Source organism: Ceratotherium simum, chromosome 8 (assembly GCF_057802395.1).
Source record: "Ceratotherium simum simum isolate JZ-2026a chromosome 8, ASM5780239v1, whole genome shotgun sequence".
In the NCBI taxonomy this organism is placed as follows: domain Eukaryota; kingdom Metazoa; phylum Chordata; class Mammalia; order Perissodactyla; family Rhinocerotidae; genus Ceratotherium; species Ceratotherium simum.
This window is the reverse complement of record NC_141907.1, coordinates 1,980,038-1,996,786: the sequence shown is the minus strand read 5'-3', so window position 1 is coordinate 1,996,786 and position 16,749 is coordinate 1,980,038. Positions and strand designations below refer to the sequence as shown.

The following is a 16,749-nucleotide window of genomic DNA, read 5'->3' as shown; positions in this document are numbered from 1 at the left end:
AACGGTGTTGACAGACTTGCTCAATGCAGGGTTGCCAAAAACTTTCATTTCGTAAAAAGCGCAATATCTGCAAAGTGCAATAAAACGAGGTATACCTGTACTATTCCCAAAGGATTTTTAAGTCTCAGTCTTTTCCCTTTTTTTTTTTTTTTTTTTTTAAAGATTTTATTTATTCAGTTTTTTCCCCCCAAAGCCCCAGTAGATAGTTGTACGTCATAGGTTCACATCCTTCTAGTTGCTGTACGTGGGACTCGGCCTCGCGTTGGACGGAGAAGTGTTGCCTCGGGGCGCTCCCGGGATCCGAACCCGGGCCACCAGCATCAGAGCGCGCGCACTTAACCGCTAAGCCACGGGGCCGGCCCTCCCTTTTTTTTAAGAATTGTCCTGTGGCATTTACGTGTTTAGTCATAGTTCAATTGGAGAAATTAAGAAAGAATTTCTGAAACTAGAATTGTATTCACATTCATCACACCTATAAGGTGAAATAAGAAAGACCCCATAGGGTCCCTCAGGAGGGCAGGATGTGGATACCCCTGATCCAAATCCCAGCAGGCCTCCCTGGCCGAGGGGCTGGGGACCCAATATGTCCTCCCAAGCCTCTACTCATGTGTAAAATAGGGCAATACCATTATTTCATAGAATATTGTGAGTGGCAATGAGGTCACAGCCACACATTTCTTAGCACAGTGCTTGGGACAGTGTTCAATAAATGTTCATTTACCTTCTCTTCTCTTCACCTAAATTATCATTTTAGTTACACCATTTCTCCAAAATCATCTACAAGAACATCACAAGTTATTCATATTATTGGAAGCTTACATTGATAAAACATGAGGGGAAAGTCAAGGATAAATTAGGATTCCCACCTCTAGTTAACAGCATCAATTCCTGCAGAAGTAAATGCGAAACGCAGGCAGAGAGGGAAGTGGAAGTCTCCTGCAGATAAGCTTCCAGACTGCAGGCTTCTCTGTGACAGGACATCATCAGGGATGGCTAGCCTCCCTGCTCAACAGGAGGACTGGCAGTGCTTACACACCTGCGGGCCTTCATTTGCACTTACACTCATAGACGAGCGTCTCCCCACTATGGTGCTCTGCAAACCCCCTCACTAGCACTTAGCATCAAACACAAAGTTCAACAAGCTCCACTGTCAGGGACAGATTCATCCCTCACATGAAATCTCAGAGATGCAGGAGGCCTTCACAGGTCTCCTAGTGTAACCACATTTAAAACCCTCCTGTCAATTGATTTCTGCACATTTCCTGTAACAGGGAACTCAATTTCCACGCCCATTCTACACAGCCCATTCTCCTGAGAAGCTCTTTTAGGAATTCCTCCCGATAGCACACAGAACTGAAATATCTCCCCACTTCTTCTACCTGGGGTTCAGACTCCACTCACTAGGGCTGGTTGGGACAAGTTAAATGTCTCTTTCACTAGACTTCTTCACAGTGCTGAGGACAGTGGCTACTCCAAGTTCCTTAGGCTCCACTGCCATTTCCTGGCGGGATCTGGCCTGGTCAGAGCTGCCCTGAGGACAAACAGTGTGGCCATCACCATCCAGACTCTAGGACTCTGTCCAGGACCTTCCATACGACATGAAAGAAGTTCCTCCACTACCTAAATAGTAAACTCCTGAAAATGGGCTGGTGGGCATGCAGGTAGCAAAGGGGAGGGCAGCTTTCTGCTCCCTTTCTGCTGCCTTGCGTCAGAGTGACTCAGCTGCTGGCTGCCTGGATGCTCGAGGCCTCATGGGGATGAGTCAATCGGAGGTACAGATCAAAGATGCAGAGGTCCAGATCAAGACAGTCGGAGGCCCTGACCTGCTCTGCCCCACTGTCCCGCTATTTTTTAGGCAGGAAAAGCCATGGGCAGAGGTTACAGCTACCTGACCCTGCTCCAGCATTTGCCAAATTGAAATCTATCAAGTAACTCGGGAACAGCCCTGCTCCCACAGTGGCCTAAGCTGAGGAGTCAATGGTCAACAACAAACCACAGCTGGAGAATAAGTCTCTGGTTACAAAAACAGACACACAAACTAAGGACACATTCACTCCGAAGAAAACATAAAATAACAGTCGCTCTCCACATTCAACCCAGGGCTGCAGGACAGTAGGCAGCGTGTTATCGGTGCAGAGTGGCTCTTGAGACCCCCACCTAATCCTGACGCGATGTGCATAGAGGGACTGTGAAAAAGGCCAAGTGCATGGCGCTGGCAGAATTGTGACAAAGGTTAAGGGCAGTACCATGCAGAAGAACGTGGTAAGAGAAATTCTCCCAAGTTCTGAATAACAGACCACTTGTAGTTATGGTTCCTGTGGCTACAGAGAGAACTGCCCCACTAAACATGGCATGAGACCTGAAAGATCAGTGACACAGGGTCGAGAAGCATCAAGCACACACCAGTCCCTTCCTTCTTCACAATCTCTCACTGTGCTCAGACAATAACACTGAGACCAAGGCGTCACAGCCAGCTGCCAAGTGGCACCAACGATCCCAGGCAGACACTGGACCAGCACATGTCTTAAGCCAGAATCAAGGTTCTATTTTCCTAGAGTCTCAAAACTATAACACAGAGCACTACATTGTTCCCTTGTCACTTCTCATATCCTGTTACCTTGACAAGGGGCCGCTGTGAATGCCTTCCCTGCCTGACCCTCCCAGGGGTTTTACACAGGCAGGCAGGCCAGGGCAGGCAGGCTGGGATGCCATCTGGAAGCCCTGTTCCATGTCACCCTGAGAGGCTCTAGCTGACCAGCTGCACCTGCCCCTCCAACAGGAGCACCCTGCCCCTGTAAACCACCTGCCAAACACAACTGCCTGTGTTCATGTCTGCGCTCCCTTTCTAGACAGTTAGGGACGGATAGAGAATGGGCTCTGAAGGTCACACTCATCTGTGCGTTCCCTAGGCTCTAAATGGCGGACTATTCAGTAAATGGTTCCTGAAATTACAAGGCTCAGCAGCCCCCCAAGACCCCAGAAGGTGACACTGAGCCTGGGCGGCACCCTATGCAAGTGACAGCGGGCATGACCAGGCCGACGCTGACCTGACCAACTGCTGCTGCCTGCTAGGCGAGGGTCGTCTGTGGTGCTACATGGCTCTCGGTGACCCTGGAAAATCAGTGGCTGGGAGTCCCCCACTTGCACCTCCTCCTCCAGCTTGGCACACATGCCTTCCACACAGCAAGTTCTGGCAGTGCACACCCACCTGCTCGTCGACGTAGGCGTCGATCCTCTTCTGGCACTCCAGCCACTCCTCGGCCACCCTGTGCAGCTCCTCCTCGGAACGCTGGTACCGCTGCAGCAGGGTGCTGTATGTGTCCTCATCGCAGGTGTCGTGCGTCGTGGTCCCCAGCCTAGGGAGACAGGCCTTTCAACAAAAGAAAGGGGCCCAAAGGCTCTGGGCCAGTGACCAGAGGTTTTGCTTCTGTTTGTCACTTCCCCTCCCAATGTGACAAGTGGGACACCACTACACACCACACTAGTTGCTGTGAGGGATTAATAAGTACATATGCAAAGCACCCAGAACAGAATCTTGCATAAAGGAGAAGCTCGAAGAAGTAATAGCTCCTAAGAAAAAAAAATTAGTGGTAAATAACACTATTCTAAAAAGACTAAGGCGTAGTGATTCAGTTTACTAAACACAGGGTTGTAAACTATTTTTTGCCTATTGAAATACACTAACCAAGAGAAAACAAAACACTTAATGAGAAATACAAAATTTGGACCTGGTTTTCAAATTAAGTAAAACAGAAAATTAGATTCAACCAAAGAAATATAGTTTTATTTATTCTGTATTACAAGAAAGATGGTAAGCTGGCAAATGAGAAAAACAGAAAACGAAAAACACACACAGGTCAACAATGAGGACAACATGCAGATTTCTGAAAAAAAGGATATGGGGCAAGGTGGTGGCCTGGGAGAAAGTAGGAAGCCGGGGAGCGTTGGGGGTATGGACGTTACCACGCATGTTACCAACAGAAACTGTTCATTTCCTTAGCATCTAAATATATCAACATTTGAACCAAAATAACTATAATCAAGACATCTTGACAAGGAGTTTCAAAATCAAAGACAACATTTATAGTTGCTCAAGAGCACAATGACGACGTGCACGGTTAATAAACCAGTGTTGCTGGGGCTGGCCCGGTGGTGTAGTGGTTAAGTTAGTGTGCTCTGCTTTGGTGGCCCAGGGCTCTCGGGTTCGGATCCCGGGAGCGGACCTATACACTGCTCATCAAGCCACGCTGTGGACGCGTCCCACATACAAAATGGAGGAAGAGTGGCACAGATGTTAGCTCAGGGCCAATCTTGCTCACCAAAAAAAATAAATAACAATCAGTGTTGTTTATATATAAAGAACTGGAAGCTACTCATTGGGAACCACTGAAAGACATTCTGGCACATCTAGACAAAGGGATTCTGGGTACGTAGGCACTCATTACAAACTTTATATACATCTACTCATTCATGCATGCATACATACATACATATACTTACATACATATGTTCTGAAATGGAAATACGCCCATGTTAAGTAAAAATATGACTATGGCATCCTATTTACAAATATGTGTATGAAGGGGTGGACATAGGAAAAAAAATCTAGAAGAAGCACCAAATTGTTTATAATACCTACCTCTCTTCATGATTTTCTATATTTTCAGAATTTTATTGCAATGACAATCTAATAATTTATAATAAAAATAAATAATAAGGCAATTTTAAAATCAGAACCTTTTCAATGGGTGTAAATGGCTCCCTCTTCTTTTACCTGTCTCCACCCTTGGGTGAAGGTGAATCATACTTGTGACCACGTGAAAACGGAGAACTTGCCAATGAATTCATGGTTGCTGAAGTTATCCACATACATGTCCATCTATGAAATTCACTTCAAAGAGGGAGCACGCAGAAATCAGGTGTAACTGAAAAGCTATTTAGGGAAGCCCAGAAAATGAGAGAGAACGATATTGACCCACATGGTGACTGAGGCTCTCTCAAACATCAAGGCTGTTCTTCTAAGGCTGTTTCTGCCCCTCAGGAAACAACACCCGTCAAGACACAGAACCCAGTGACTCTCTGAGGCTCCTCTGGGCTCTGCACAGGGCCAGGTGACCCCCAGGCCTGAGCACAGTCTTCCGTCTCACCAGGCAGCAGCCAACGAAGCAGTTTTCTCTCCACTCCTGTTTCTGCAACCTTGCTCGTCACAGACTGATTTCCACTTTTCACTCAAAACCCACCTCCTACGTAATGCCATCCTGCCCCTCTTGTACCACTTGGAAAACTCAGATGCTAAAGGGGCACCGGCATCAGCCCAGCATGCACTTCTCTTTGCACTCTTACCAGAAGCAAGAACTGCTCTCCTACACTATGATATAGATGGTATTTCAAGCCAATGGAGAGCAAAGTAGTCCAGGGGTCCTGGGACATCTTTGGTGGGGTAACTGGAGCACAATCTGTAGGCACAGGGCTTACATTCAAGCAAAGGTGGGCTGGAATCCAGAGAGGAAACAGGGGAGCTACTAGATGGCAGGGAATATCCTCAGGGTCAAATGACATCAATGGTTCAGCAAACAGGTTACTATCCAAATACTCACTTTGCAAACACATGACAGCACTGGAAAGATATTCATGGTAATATCTATCACAAATAATGTGTAAGTGAAACAATAAGTGACAAGGACAATGAAATAAAATCAGTTTGGGTAAATTTATTTAAAATTAAAAATTTAAATTTTAATTAAAATCTTCCCTGACAATATATTATATATTTAAAATAAAGACTAAATTGGGCAATAGTTATTCATATCCACAATGACAAATAAGCAGATACAATGAGGCTCCCAGTCTTGCCACCGCGACAGAAGCAGAGACTGAGAGACCTTCTGGATCCAGCCACCAACTCTCAGGCAGTACAGACAGAGGGTCTGCTGGATGCCCCATGAGCACACACACTGCAGGATCCAGACCCTGGGCATCAAGACAGGACAAAGGGCTCAGGTTCTTGAACAGATAAATTGTAAGGGAAAAGGGGGTAGGGGTGGGGTACCTACAGATTAAAGAATATCAAAAGACACGGAAAAAGAAGCAGGGGGAGTGGGGAGTCACTGTTTCCTGGGGATACTCTCTGCTTGGGGTGATGACAAAGTTTTGGAAATAGATACTGGTGACGGTTGCCCAATATTGTGAATGTAATTAATGCTATTGAATTATACACTTAAAAATGGTTAAAATGGCAAGTTTTATGTTACCTATATTTTACCACAATTTTAAAAAACTAATAACGTAATATACCAATAGCCACTGAATTGTACACTTTAAATGAATGAATTGTACAGTTATTTGAATTATATCTCAACCAAGTTGTTAAAAAAAGAGAGAGAAATAACATTCCTAAACTAAGTCAGTTACTTTAATGAGGTCAACCTTTGGGTAGATAACTTGTGTTAAAAGAAAAAAAAAAAGATACATCTAATAAAAATTCAGGCAACACTATGGAAATGCACACGTAACAAGAGAAAGACACGAAAGAGCGAGACTGTGCCCACTCAGTGACAGCTCTGAGAGAGGCGTCCATCCTGTACAGGCTCAAGGAGGGACTTGCTTCTAGGGGCCACAGTGGGTGGTAGCTATGGGATGTTCGCCTGCCACTGAGCTATACATTTGCTTTGTGTAGTTTTCTGTATCTGTGTTTTACTTTGTTAAACACAGGCCCAGAGATAAAGTGTCAACATTAAAATACAACTATGGATTTCATGTGCCCCAGATGTGGTCATTACTTTAGGGGTGGTGTTTGTAGATAACTTGTCACAGAAGTTTTATGAGTTGTTAAATGGGTATCCATACACTAGAAGCTCAAATGTGAATTATTCTAGGGTCCCACAAAGGCGCCCACCGGGGAACTCAGAGGAGCCGCTCCTCTTGGCATCACCAGCCTCCTGGGAAACGCTCTGCTTGCCTTGCCCTCAGCTCCTCTTGTCTCTATTTCCCCCTCCCTCACCTGCTCCTGAGAGCAATACTATAGCTTGACCCCAGAATTAACATTTAAGATTCTAAAACACTGCTGATCTTTGGAGTCTGACCATTATTCCCAATGAGAAAATGAGAAATCCAGAACCAGGGTACAGAAAAAAAATGGAGTTTTATAACACATTTCAGGTTTCTGTCACCCACCCACAGTTGGACAACAGGTCCACCAAACTCACTGGCTCGCCAGAAAAAAAAAAACAAGGCTGAATACCCTGGAATCTTGCTGTAAGAACCCTCCCCCCAGATGCATGTCTTTTTATAAAAAGTGCTTTTGGTGGATCTGAACGTTCTAACTAGGGACAAAACCATGTTCTGCATTTCAAACTCATGACTTCCAATATTCTCCTGACTCTTTTCTTCCGTGAGGGTGGCAGTTGGGACACTCAAGTCTCTATGCACTCACCAGTGAATGTAGCGGATGCTTTCAGCATGGACACAGAAGGGGAAGCAGGCTGTGGTGAAGGGGATGCTGGAAGGGTGAGGAACCAACCAGAGTGCAGGCCACACTCACATAAGACTTCATCCCCTTACCTAACTGTTTTTAAGGTTATTCTTTCTCCAGAGGTGAGAATGTGAAGTGGGAACAAATAGGATTTAGGAATACAGGAAATAAAGACTGGGTGGATACATGGGTTTCAAGAGAAAAAAAAAAAGTGGTGTATAAGTCAACTACAACAATAATTTGTTTACTTAAAAGTCATTTCCCTTCTTTGTGAATCTGGCCCCAATATATTTCAATACAGACATTTAAATAAAGATGACTATAGTCTGTGCTGTTATGATGCATCTATAGTGTGGGAATCTGTTCACATGTGGTAAGTAGATAAGGAACAAAATCACCGTGCTGCAGAACTGCGGGAGCTCAGGCCTGGCTCAGCAGTGCAGAGTGAGAGCAGATCAGAGGAGCCTCCTCCCAGCTGAGCACAGCTAAGTCGGAGCAAACAAACCCTGAGTTGAGCCTTCTCACTTCCCCTGTCACCAGGGCAAATGCCCCCAAGTACTGTACCTGGTATACTCCTCTTGGCACACATGATGAAGCACCATGGATACTTTACACCAGTAAGAAGAACCCAAGCCGTGAACAAAGACACTGAGGGAACTTTTGAGAGATGCAACAGTGTGTCTAATCCCTATGCCCAGTGCCTAGGAGCCCCTTGGCACCATCATACCCATCAGCCATCCTCCTCTCTCCTCTTCCCACCTTTCACCTTCCTCCTCTCATCTCCCACTTCCCTCCTCCCACCTCATCTTCCCTGTACACCCAAGTGCCACAGCACAGACGATACCATAGCCACCTGGCCAAGCCTGAGTCTCGTCAAGGTAAAACACTATATTTACCACAACTTTTCCTTGTTTATGAGGAATTTGTGGTGTTAAATCTTACTAGTACTACTATTGGGTTTGTTATTTTCAAGTTTAATCGTATTACTCTTCGGGTTTTTAGCTTTCTGCCCAAAGTGTATTTTTCCGAGTCCTGTGATTTTTCCAGCAAGAATTTCCACACTACAGCGGTGTTCAGATACACACACGCTACACCACAGGGAAAAGAACCGTGCTGTCACATACCACGGGGACATATGCAGATTAAGACCAAATACCTGATCTGCGACACCAGTGCTGGCAAGTTGCTCTGGAGAAGTGGCTCCGAAAAGACCAAATTTTCAAATAGGTGTTTATTATGGAGTTCCCATGTCACCTGGAACTTTTTCAAGTGTTCGTTTTCCTAGTTAAAAATAAATAGAAGACGTACTGAATTGATGAAGACTAAAAAACCCCAGAAGGATTTCCTCCCCACTCCACATTCACATCCCTCTACAAATGTCCAGAACATTCTCCTTACAAGGAGTCATTGCTCCCTGTACGTCCTAAAGTGCACACTGATGCAGATTTCTGACTATACGGACACGCAACCCCACTTAGCCTCCCTTCTAAATAACTTACACACAGCAGAAAGGGTCGCAAGACGCACACAGATGAAGGGACAGAGAAAGAAGAGAAACAATTGCACATATTTGACAGTCATTTCTTATAATTATGCTTTCAAAAATGTATCTAGGGGCCAGCCCAGTGGCGTAGTGGTTAACTGTGCACGCTCTGTTGTTGGCGGCCCGGGTTTGGATCCCGGGCGCGCACCGAGGCACCACTTGTCAGACCATGCTGTGGCGGCATCCCATATAAAGTGGAGGAAGATAGGCATAGATGTTAGCCCAGGGCCAGTCTTCCTCAGCAACAAGAGAAGGATTGGCATGGAAGTCAGCTCAGGGCTGATCTTCCTCACCACAAAAAAAAAAAAAAAAAAAAAGGTGTGGTATCTAAAGCCCTACTTTTCAAACAATTTAAATGCATACAAATCCTTTGACGTCAAAGGACAATTATTTTCTTCCCTATCAGAATCTCCCATTCTGATTGAAGCAAATAATTTCTCCACTAGTGAAGGGTCACTCCGTGAAAGGTCAGGTCTTTCGTTTCCCTAATAAATGTGGGTAAACTCGTCAGTTACTTTAGACAACAACTTCTAAACATTTGAGAGCATCCTGGCCATCACAGAGTGTGACATCAAGAGACGTCCACTTGCCCTCAACACAAGGTGACCAGGATAGATGGCGTGAGTACCTTTCCTAAACGCAGCGTTCACTCTTAACAGGTCTTGCTACAACCATGCATGTGTGAATCCATGCTTCCATCTGTAAGCTACTCGTACACTACTTGTGTCGAATCATCTTACACTCGAATCATCTTACATTCTGTTCCTTACCTAAACGATGGACAGCTCGAGAAACTGCTTATCATTATGCATTCACACTCAGGCTCTCCTCTGAATTGGATTACTCAGAGTGACTAAATTTAGTGGTCTGTTCTAATTTACATGTAGCCAAACTGAGTTGAAATGATCACACCTGGAGATGTTAGTAAACGATCTACACATGAAGATTCCATTGTTTTGTCATCTGATAATTGGTTGACACAGGGGGCTGGAGAAGTTAAAATGATCAATTCCTATTCCTGAAAACAAACATCTGTAAGATGATGTGGTGAGCACACCAGTGATACTGCTATACCATGTACATATATATGCCAGCTCTGCTAGTTACAGTCCCCTTTTTATACCCTAAAAACATAAAGAGAGAGATTTAGCAAAGAATCTATGACATCTGCAGAGAACCTCAAACCCTCAATTCTGTCAATGTTTTCAGTGCTTGCTCCCACTGTATGTTTTACTAAAATACCAGCGCCTCCCAGACTTGAATTTTATCACTCCTATTTCACACCCAGAATATCTCAGCGCCATTACTCAACAGAGAAAAGTTGGGCAGGGCAGAAGACCAGGGCCTGGCAACCAATAAACTCAGCCTGAGGCCTGTAATGAGAAACTGTTACCCAAGAATGTGCCTGTAATAACGCTGTGGCCACAAAGTGTCAAAAGGACACATGCCATACACTTCAGCAGAGACTCTGCACAGGCTCTGTGCAGGTACAGGGACACAAAGACTAATACAGTAGGTCCCTGTCCTTCAGGAGTCCCCCAGGGACAGAAGAGCAGGTGTTGATCTGACTTATTATTTGTCTCCATGACAAAGAACATTTAGGAGCTAAGGCAGCAGGCAGGCCAGGCCCTCAGTCAGCTGAGGGAGGGTTCAGGGAAGGCGTCCCAAGAGAGCCAAGGTCTTGCCTGGCCTCTTCCATAAATCTTCAGGACAGAGTAAGTGGTTCCTGCTTGCCAGCCTGTGAGCAACCTCAGGCATCGTGTTACAATACTTGCAGGGCAGGATCACAGCTCTGGCTTTTGGGCTCATGTTAACTAAAGGCAACTGGATAAAGATTGATTTATGAAGACATTCAGCATTTTTTTTTTTTTTTTGGTGAGGAAGATCAGCCCTGAGCTAACATCTATTGCCAATCCTCCTCCTTTTTTGTTTTTTTCCTCCCAAAAGCCCCAGTAAATAGTTGTGTGTCATAGTTGCACATCCTTCTAGTTGCTGTATGTGGGACGCAGCCTCAGCATGGCCAGAAAAGCGGTGCGTCGGTGCGTGCCCAGGATCTGAGCCCGGGCCGCCAGTAGCAGAGCGCACACACTTAACCGCTAAGCCACAGGGCCGGCCCTGATATTCAGCATTTTTAATGAAATCTGCAATTATACTTCCAGGTGAGGCAGGCCAGAGAAACAGCAGACCCTAAACTCATTTCACAACCTGAAATCAACTTAGGATAACAACATGTGCATTACGGAGTGCTTCCTGTGGGCCAGGCAATGTTCTTAGTGCTTCCCGCACTAAGAACTCATCAGCAGCACCTGCAATAACCCTGAACTTGGTGCTGCCGTGCTCCACTCACAGGCCAGAAACAGACTACAGAGGCTGACCAACTTGCCCAGGGAATGTGGGGACTGGGGTCTATGGGAGATGTGCTGTCACAGCTGCTATGAGAGGATGGCAGACTCGGTGCTGCCTAAGCTAGAGGCACAAAGAAAAAGCTCACCAAGGACTCGACCTCAGGCTTTTCTATCCAAACCAGTCTTACTTCCCACGTTCAACTGCAAAAAGGTTTTTGAGGGTTTGGAAGGAAGAGGAAGTGTTTAGAATCAAGTCCTACAATACACCTTGAGAAGTAACAGGATGTTCAATATTATTATAGCCTGGTAAGGTGTTTCCTAGATGGCTGAAGGCATAACTTAAGTCTAGTCCCAACTTTAATACTTAAAATAAATAGAAAAAATGTGACCCTATTATCCTGTCTGATCCCTGGGGAAGTATGGAATAAATCCCACAAGCAAGTGCATTTCCCAGGAAAGTCACATTTTTGAAAAGACCTTTCTATGTCCAAATGTGTTTCATGGGTTCTGCAGAATCAGGGGAATGGGAATACTGTTTACAGAGAAGCTACTGGGGTTGGCAGAGAATCAGCCAGCATCGTTCACACAGCAAGTGAACTTCTTGCCTCAAGGAAAACAACTATTTGTGGCCAATCATAAAATCTGAGCTTTCAAGCAAAATTAGAACTTAGGAACACTTGTACCTGCCACCATGGCCCTGAAGCTTCTCCACATTTAAAGACCCTTCTGAAGAGGATCAGCGCTGAGTTAACAAAGGTCTTTTTTTTTAATATTGAATATCATGTTGTTGAATGTGATATTGAATATCATCAGGAAGATCTACATAACTCAGTGAGCCAGTTTTTCCCAAACGACCACGTGTGATATTAGAAAACCACGCATGATGGGGCCGGCCCCGTGGCGTAGCGGTTAAGTGCACGTGCTCCGCTGCTGGCGGCCCGAGTTCGGATCTCAGGCGTGCACCGACCCACCACTCGTCCAGGCCATGCTGTGGCGGTGTCCCACATAAAGTGGAGGAAGATGGGCACGAATGTTAGCTCAGGGCCAGTCGTCCTCGGCAAAAAGAGGAGGATTGGCATGGATGTTAGCTCAGGGCTGATCTTCCTCACCAAAAAAAAAAAAAAAGAAAGAAAACCACGCATGAGCCAGAGCATTTGAAGTGTGAGCTACACCAGTGGATTCTGACGTAACAGAGGGGGTGCAGTTCAGTGTTATGGTTCAGATTCTACACTGCAACTAACCATTCAAAAGCACTCAGGCTCTGGTGGACTCTCAAAGAACATCCACAACGAACTGAAAAGGCTATTAAAATATTCCTCCCTTTTCCAAATACATATGTGTGTGAGACTGAATTTTCTTCAATAACCTCAACCAAAACAACCTATGACAAGACACTGAGTGCAGAAGCAGATATGAGAATCCAGGTGTCTTCAATTAAGCCAGACACTAAAAGAGATAGGCAAAAACGTAAACCATGTCCCTTTTCTTACTAAATACGTTTTGTTTTAGTTTTTATAATTTTATTTATTTTTTCCCCCCAAAGCCCCAGTAGATAGTTGTATGTCATAGCTGCACATCCCTCTAGTTGCTACATGTGGGACGTGGCCTCAGCATGGCCGGAAAAGCAGTGCATCGGTGCGCGCCCAGGATCCGAACCCGGGCCGCCAGTACCGGAGCGTGCACACTTAACCACTAAGCCATGGGGCCTGCCCTCTGTCAATTCTTTACACTGCATTGATCACTGGATGGGTCTGGAAGGATGCTGTTATAAAGTTGTGAACCTTGCTGGATCCCAATTTGAACACCTCAACCATAAAAAGAAATTTTTGAGATAATTGGGAGATTTCTCTATCGACTGGGTGTTAGTCAATAATAAGCAATCACTGTCAGTTTTTGTGTGTGTGACAATGGTACTGTGGCTACATAACATAAAGTCGAGCCCTCCAGAGGTGATCTGCATGTTGCTTGACTTTACTGGCAACCTCGGATCCCTGCTTCTTGCCTTTTATGCCATCTCAGCATGTGTTTTAAAAGATTTTATCTTGTTTTCGTTTCTGTTATCCAGTAATTCAGTTGTTTCCCTAGAAGGAAGGATGAGTTCAGGGTATCTCAACTGCTGTACCACTGGAAACCAAAGTGAGTATCTCTACGTGTAAAGCAAGTGAAATAACTCATTGACCAAACAGCTATATTTTATGCTCAGAGTTTTTGAGCTTTTTTCAAACCACAAGAAAACATTTCTATATAAACTGCTAGAAATTTGCTTCAGTAAACATGGTCAAAATTAATTTTTGTTACTTCATAAAACAGCACTCTACTCTAACCACCTGTGGAGGGCCTGGACTCAAGCAGCACTTTTTGGGGCCCAGCAGTAGCGCTCCTCACTACGTTGTGCCCCAGGCTCAGGCAGGCAGGAGGCACTCTTAACCTCAGCTCATGTCCTCCTCTCCTCTCTCAGCAGACTTGGGAAGGTTCAAGGGTGTGGTGAGAGAGGAGGTAGCACTAGATTTGGACTTCTGGGGAACTTTCAGTAAGTACAAGTGGGAGAGGGAACGCTGTAAGAGATGCAAGATGAAGGAATAAGGCACCAAAGGCAAGCCTGGCCCTGCTCAGAAGACTGGTGTTCAATTTCTTAGCCACAGGCCTTGAAACAGAGATAACTGCCCCTTCCATTCACCAGCTCTTTTTCTCACAATGGATGCCTTCCTCAAGGTTTTAGGGAGTCACTTACAGGAATGTCAGTGGTCTACTGCAGGGATGCTTGAGGAAGTCCACGAACCCCTGAAGTAACTTGCAAAACTGGGGAGTACGTAAATTTTTCTAGCAAGAAGGTCCATCAACTTCAGAATCACACGAAGACAATTACGCTTAAAATCTTAGGAGCCACTGGTTACTATATTTGTTTCAAAATGTAGTTTTACCACTAAGAAAGCACCCAAAACTAGCCCAATGAAGTATCATTTAATAATAAAACATAAATGATGATGAAAAACTCCACAGACTATTAGTAAATGGGTGCTTTTATAATAGTCAAGAAAGTGTAAATAGCTTGTCTCTCTGGGGAGCATGGCCTCCTTCCAACCAGCAAATGCACTGAAGCTGTCTAGGATCGATCCTCAGCTTACCCAGTTTCTAGTAATTGTACTTCTACTACATGCCTCCTTCCACCATTGATGGTAATTTACTTTTTAAGATTGTCAGAGACCCAGTGAGAACACACCTGTTTGTCTCCTTCATTAAGTACTTAAAGATATTTACTGGGGCGGGGGTGGGGCAGGTGGGAATAGTGTCTTATTTGATTGTGTAAACCTAGCCTTAACTCAGTGCTAGATTGTTGAGTGAATCAATGACTGAAAGCCACAGGGCTGTAAACAGGCGCACTCTACAGTTTTCATGCTCTTCATGTGCACTCCATCAAATATAAGCCTTTGTCTATAGTAACAACAGAATTAACAGCTTAAAATACAAACCATTTCTCTTTCTTCTCCCTATTAACACACACACTGGTCCTCACCTCATATTGTGCCCATGCCTCACTCCCTGGGCCTCAAGGTCCCCAAACAGTATTTCTATAATGTGTCACCCAGATATTAACCCACTCAACACTCTTATCCCGCAGCAAAGTCCAGAGGAAAGAGAACGAGGAGAGGAATCCGGTTCTCTCCTACTCGCCTGAACATCCTGGAGGAGGGGAGGGTCTGTGACAGTGCACGAGATCAACAAACAAGCCTCAAAAACTTCATCCTGCCACACAGTTTTTCTCAACAAAACCAAAGAGAAGGCAGCTTTCTCTCTTACCAGAGTGCCAAGGAAGGTGCTGATGGTGCGCGCCGCCTGGCAGAGGGCGCCATACTCCTCGAGAAGGAGGGAGATGAATTGGTGCGCCTGTGGAGGGCCCTGCAGGGCAGACGGCGCTTTCACTTTGGATGCAGCCGACAACTGCCGGAGGAGTCGGACCTTCATCTCCAGCACATACTCTCTGGCTTGTTGTTCCAGCCGCTGGTACAGCTGGTAGGGGTCCCTCTCACAGAGCCTGCACAGAAAAGAGAGAGTCACGACTCACCCGTGACCCGCCCACACAGGTCCCCTTGACGGGACCGTTTTTATACCGGTGAGCGTCTTTTCTGAAGCCTTTCCACAGGCACCCACCTAACAACCACCACCACCATCTTCTCACAACAACCTGTGAGACATACGATCACCTCACTCAACAGCAGGGAACCCGCACACAGAGAGCGTTGGGAACCTCTCCCAAAGTCGTCAGCTAACTGATGGAAAAACCGACATTTATCGAGAGCTTACTCTGTGCCAGCTCTGTTTCTCACGTGTATTAACTCAGTTATTCATTGAGTTAATCACCCAGTTAAACACTGAGGCCCACACAGGCGGGTAAGTTGTTGGAATTCACACAGCCAGCAGGTGGCAGAGCATACACACTGGTGCCTCGGCAGCTGGCCCAAGATGTACTTCTCAACCACCAGACTATTGAAAACATGAGACGGAAGATGATTTTTGAATGCTTATATGTTAACAGGTGAAAAGCACGATCCCAGCAGAGGTAAGACCTGGGTTGGAGGATTGCAGCAGACTGCTTTTCCCTTTTTCTAGGAATTCAGTATACAATCCAAATGGGCTTGTATTATTTTTATAAACAGAGAAAACTTTAGAGACAGTACATCTCTTTTTAAATAACCCTACCAAAAAAAACATTAAAAGTGTTTAAGTAAAATCTGTAAGCTGAAGAGCAGGGAATATTAATATATGGCCCTCTACCAAGACACAATAGCAATTAACATTTTCATGAATTTTTCCTAACTTGGAGATAAATCTACTTTTAAAAACTTGTTCAATAGTATTTGGCATTACTGTGGTTAAAGTGGTCACTTCTTTTAATCGTGCGCTACTGAGGAACCTCTAGATGGAAACGTAGGACCACTGAAGTAACAACTACAATAACCCATCACCAGGAGGAACCACTTTGAGTTCAGCACTTTATTAGACACAAGTTGTAAAATATATTAAGCTACAGTTCCTGGATTTTATATAATGGATCCTTTCACCTTCTGGGCACCACATTTGGTCAAAAGAGAAGAGTCTCTTAAGTTGTCATCTATTCCATTTTTAAATTACCACACTACCTAGGTTGTAAAAGACAAGAGCCAAGTAAAATCCCGCAATGGAACATGTGAAGCCTTATATAAAATGTGACTAAAGAAACAGTAAAATTTGATGGGATTCACACTGCATTTAGTACATTTCAGATAGATATGTTAATTTTTTAGCATAACGATTTTAATTAATTACTAATATAACAACTGTCCTCTGAAACAGAATGTATTTCATCTGTTAAAGGAAAGCCACAGAAGACTCAAAAGACACAGGGACAATCA

General features: G+C 44.9%; 1 protein-coding gene across 11 annotated transcripts in view; it reads right to left on the bottom strand.

Annotated features, from left to right (window-relative positions):
• The window catches only part of FAM193A (family with sequence similarity 193 member A), a 171,869-nt gene that overhangs the window by 66,905 nt on the left and 88,215 nt on the right, over positions 1–16,749 (bottom strand). For all 11 annotated transcript variants that reach the window (XM_087434823.1, XM_087434813.1, XM_087434822.1 and 8 more), the window contains 3 exons: positions 15,158–15,392; positions 8,628–8,752; positions 3,209–3,356 (listed from right to left, as the gene is read on the bottom strand). In XM_087434823.1, coding sequence (XP_087290949.1) covers positions 3,209–3,356; positions 8,628–8,752; positions 15,158–15,392 — 508 coding nt within the window. The remainder of the gene's footprint in view (positions 1–3,208; positions 3,357–8,627; positions 8,753–15,157; positions 15,393–16,749) is intronic.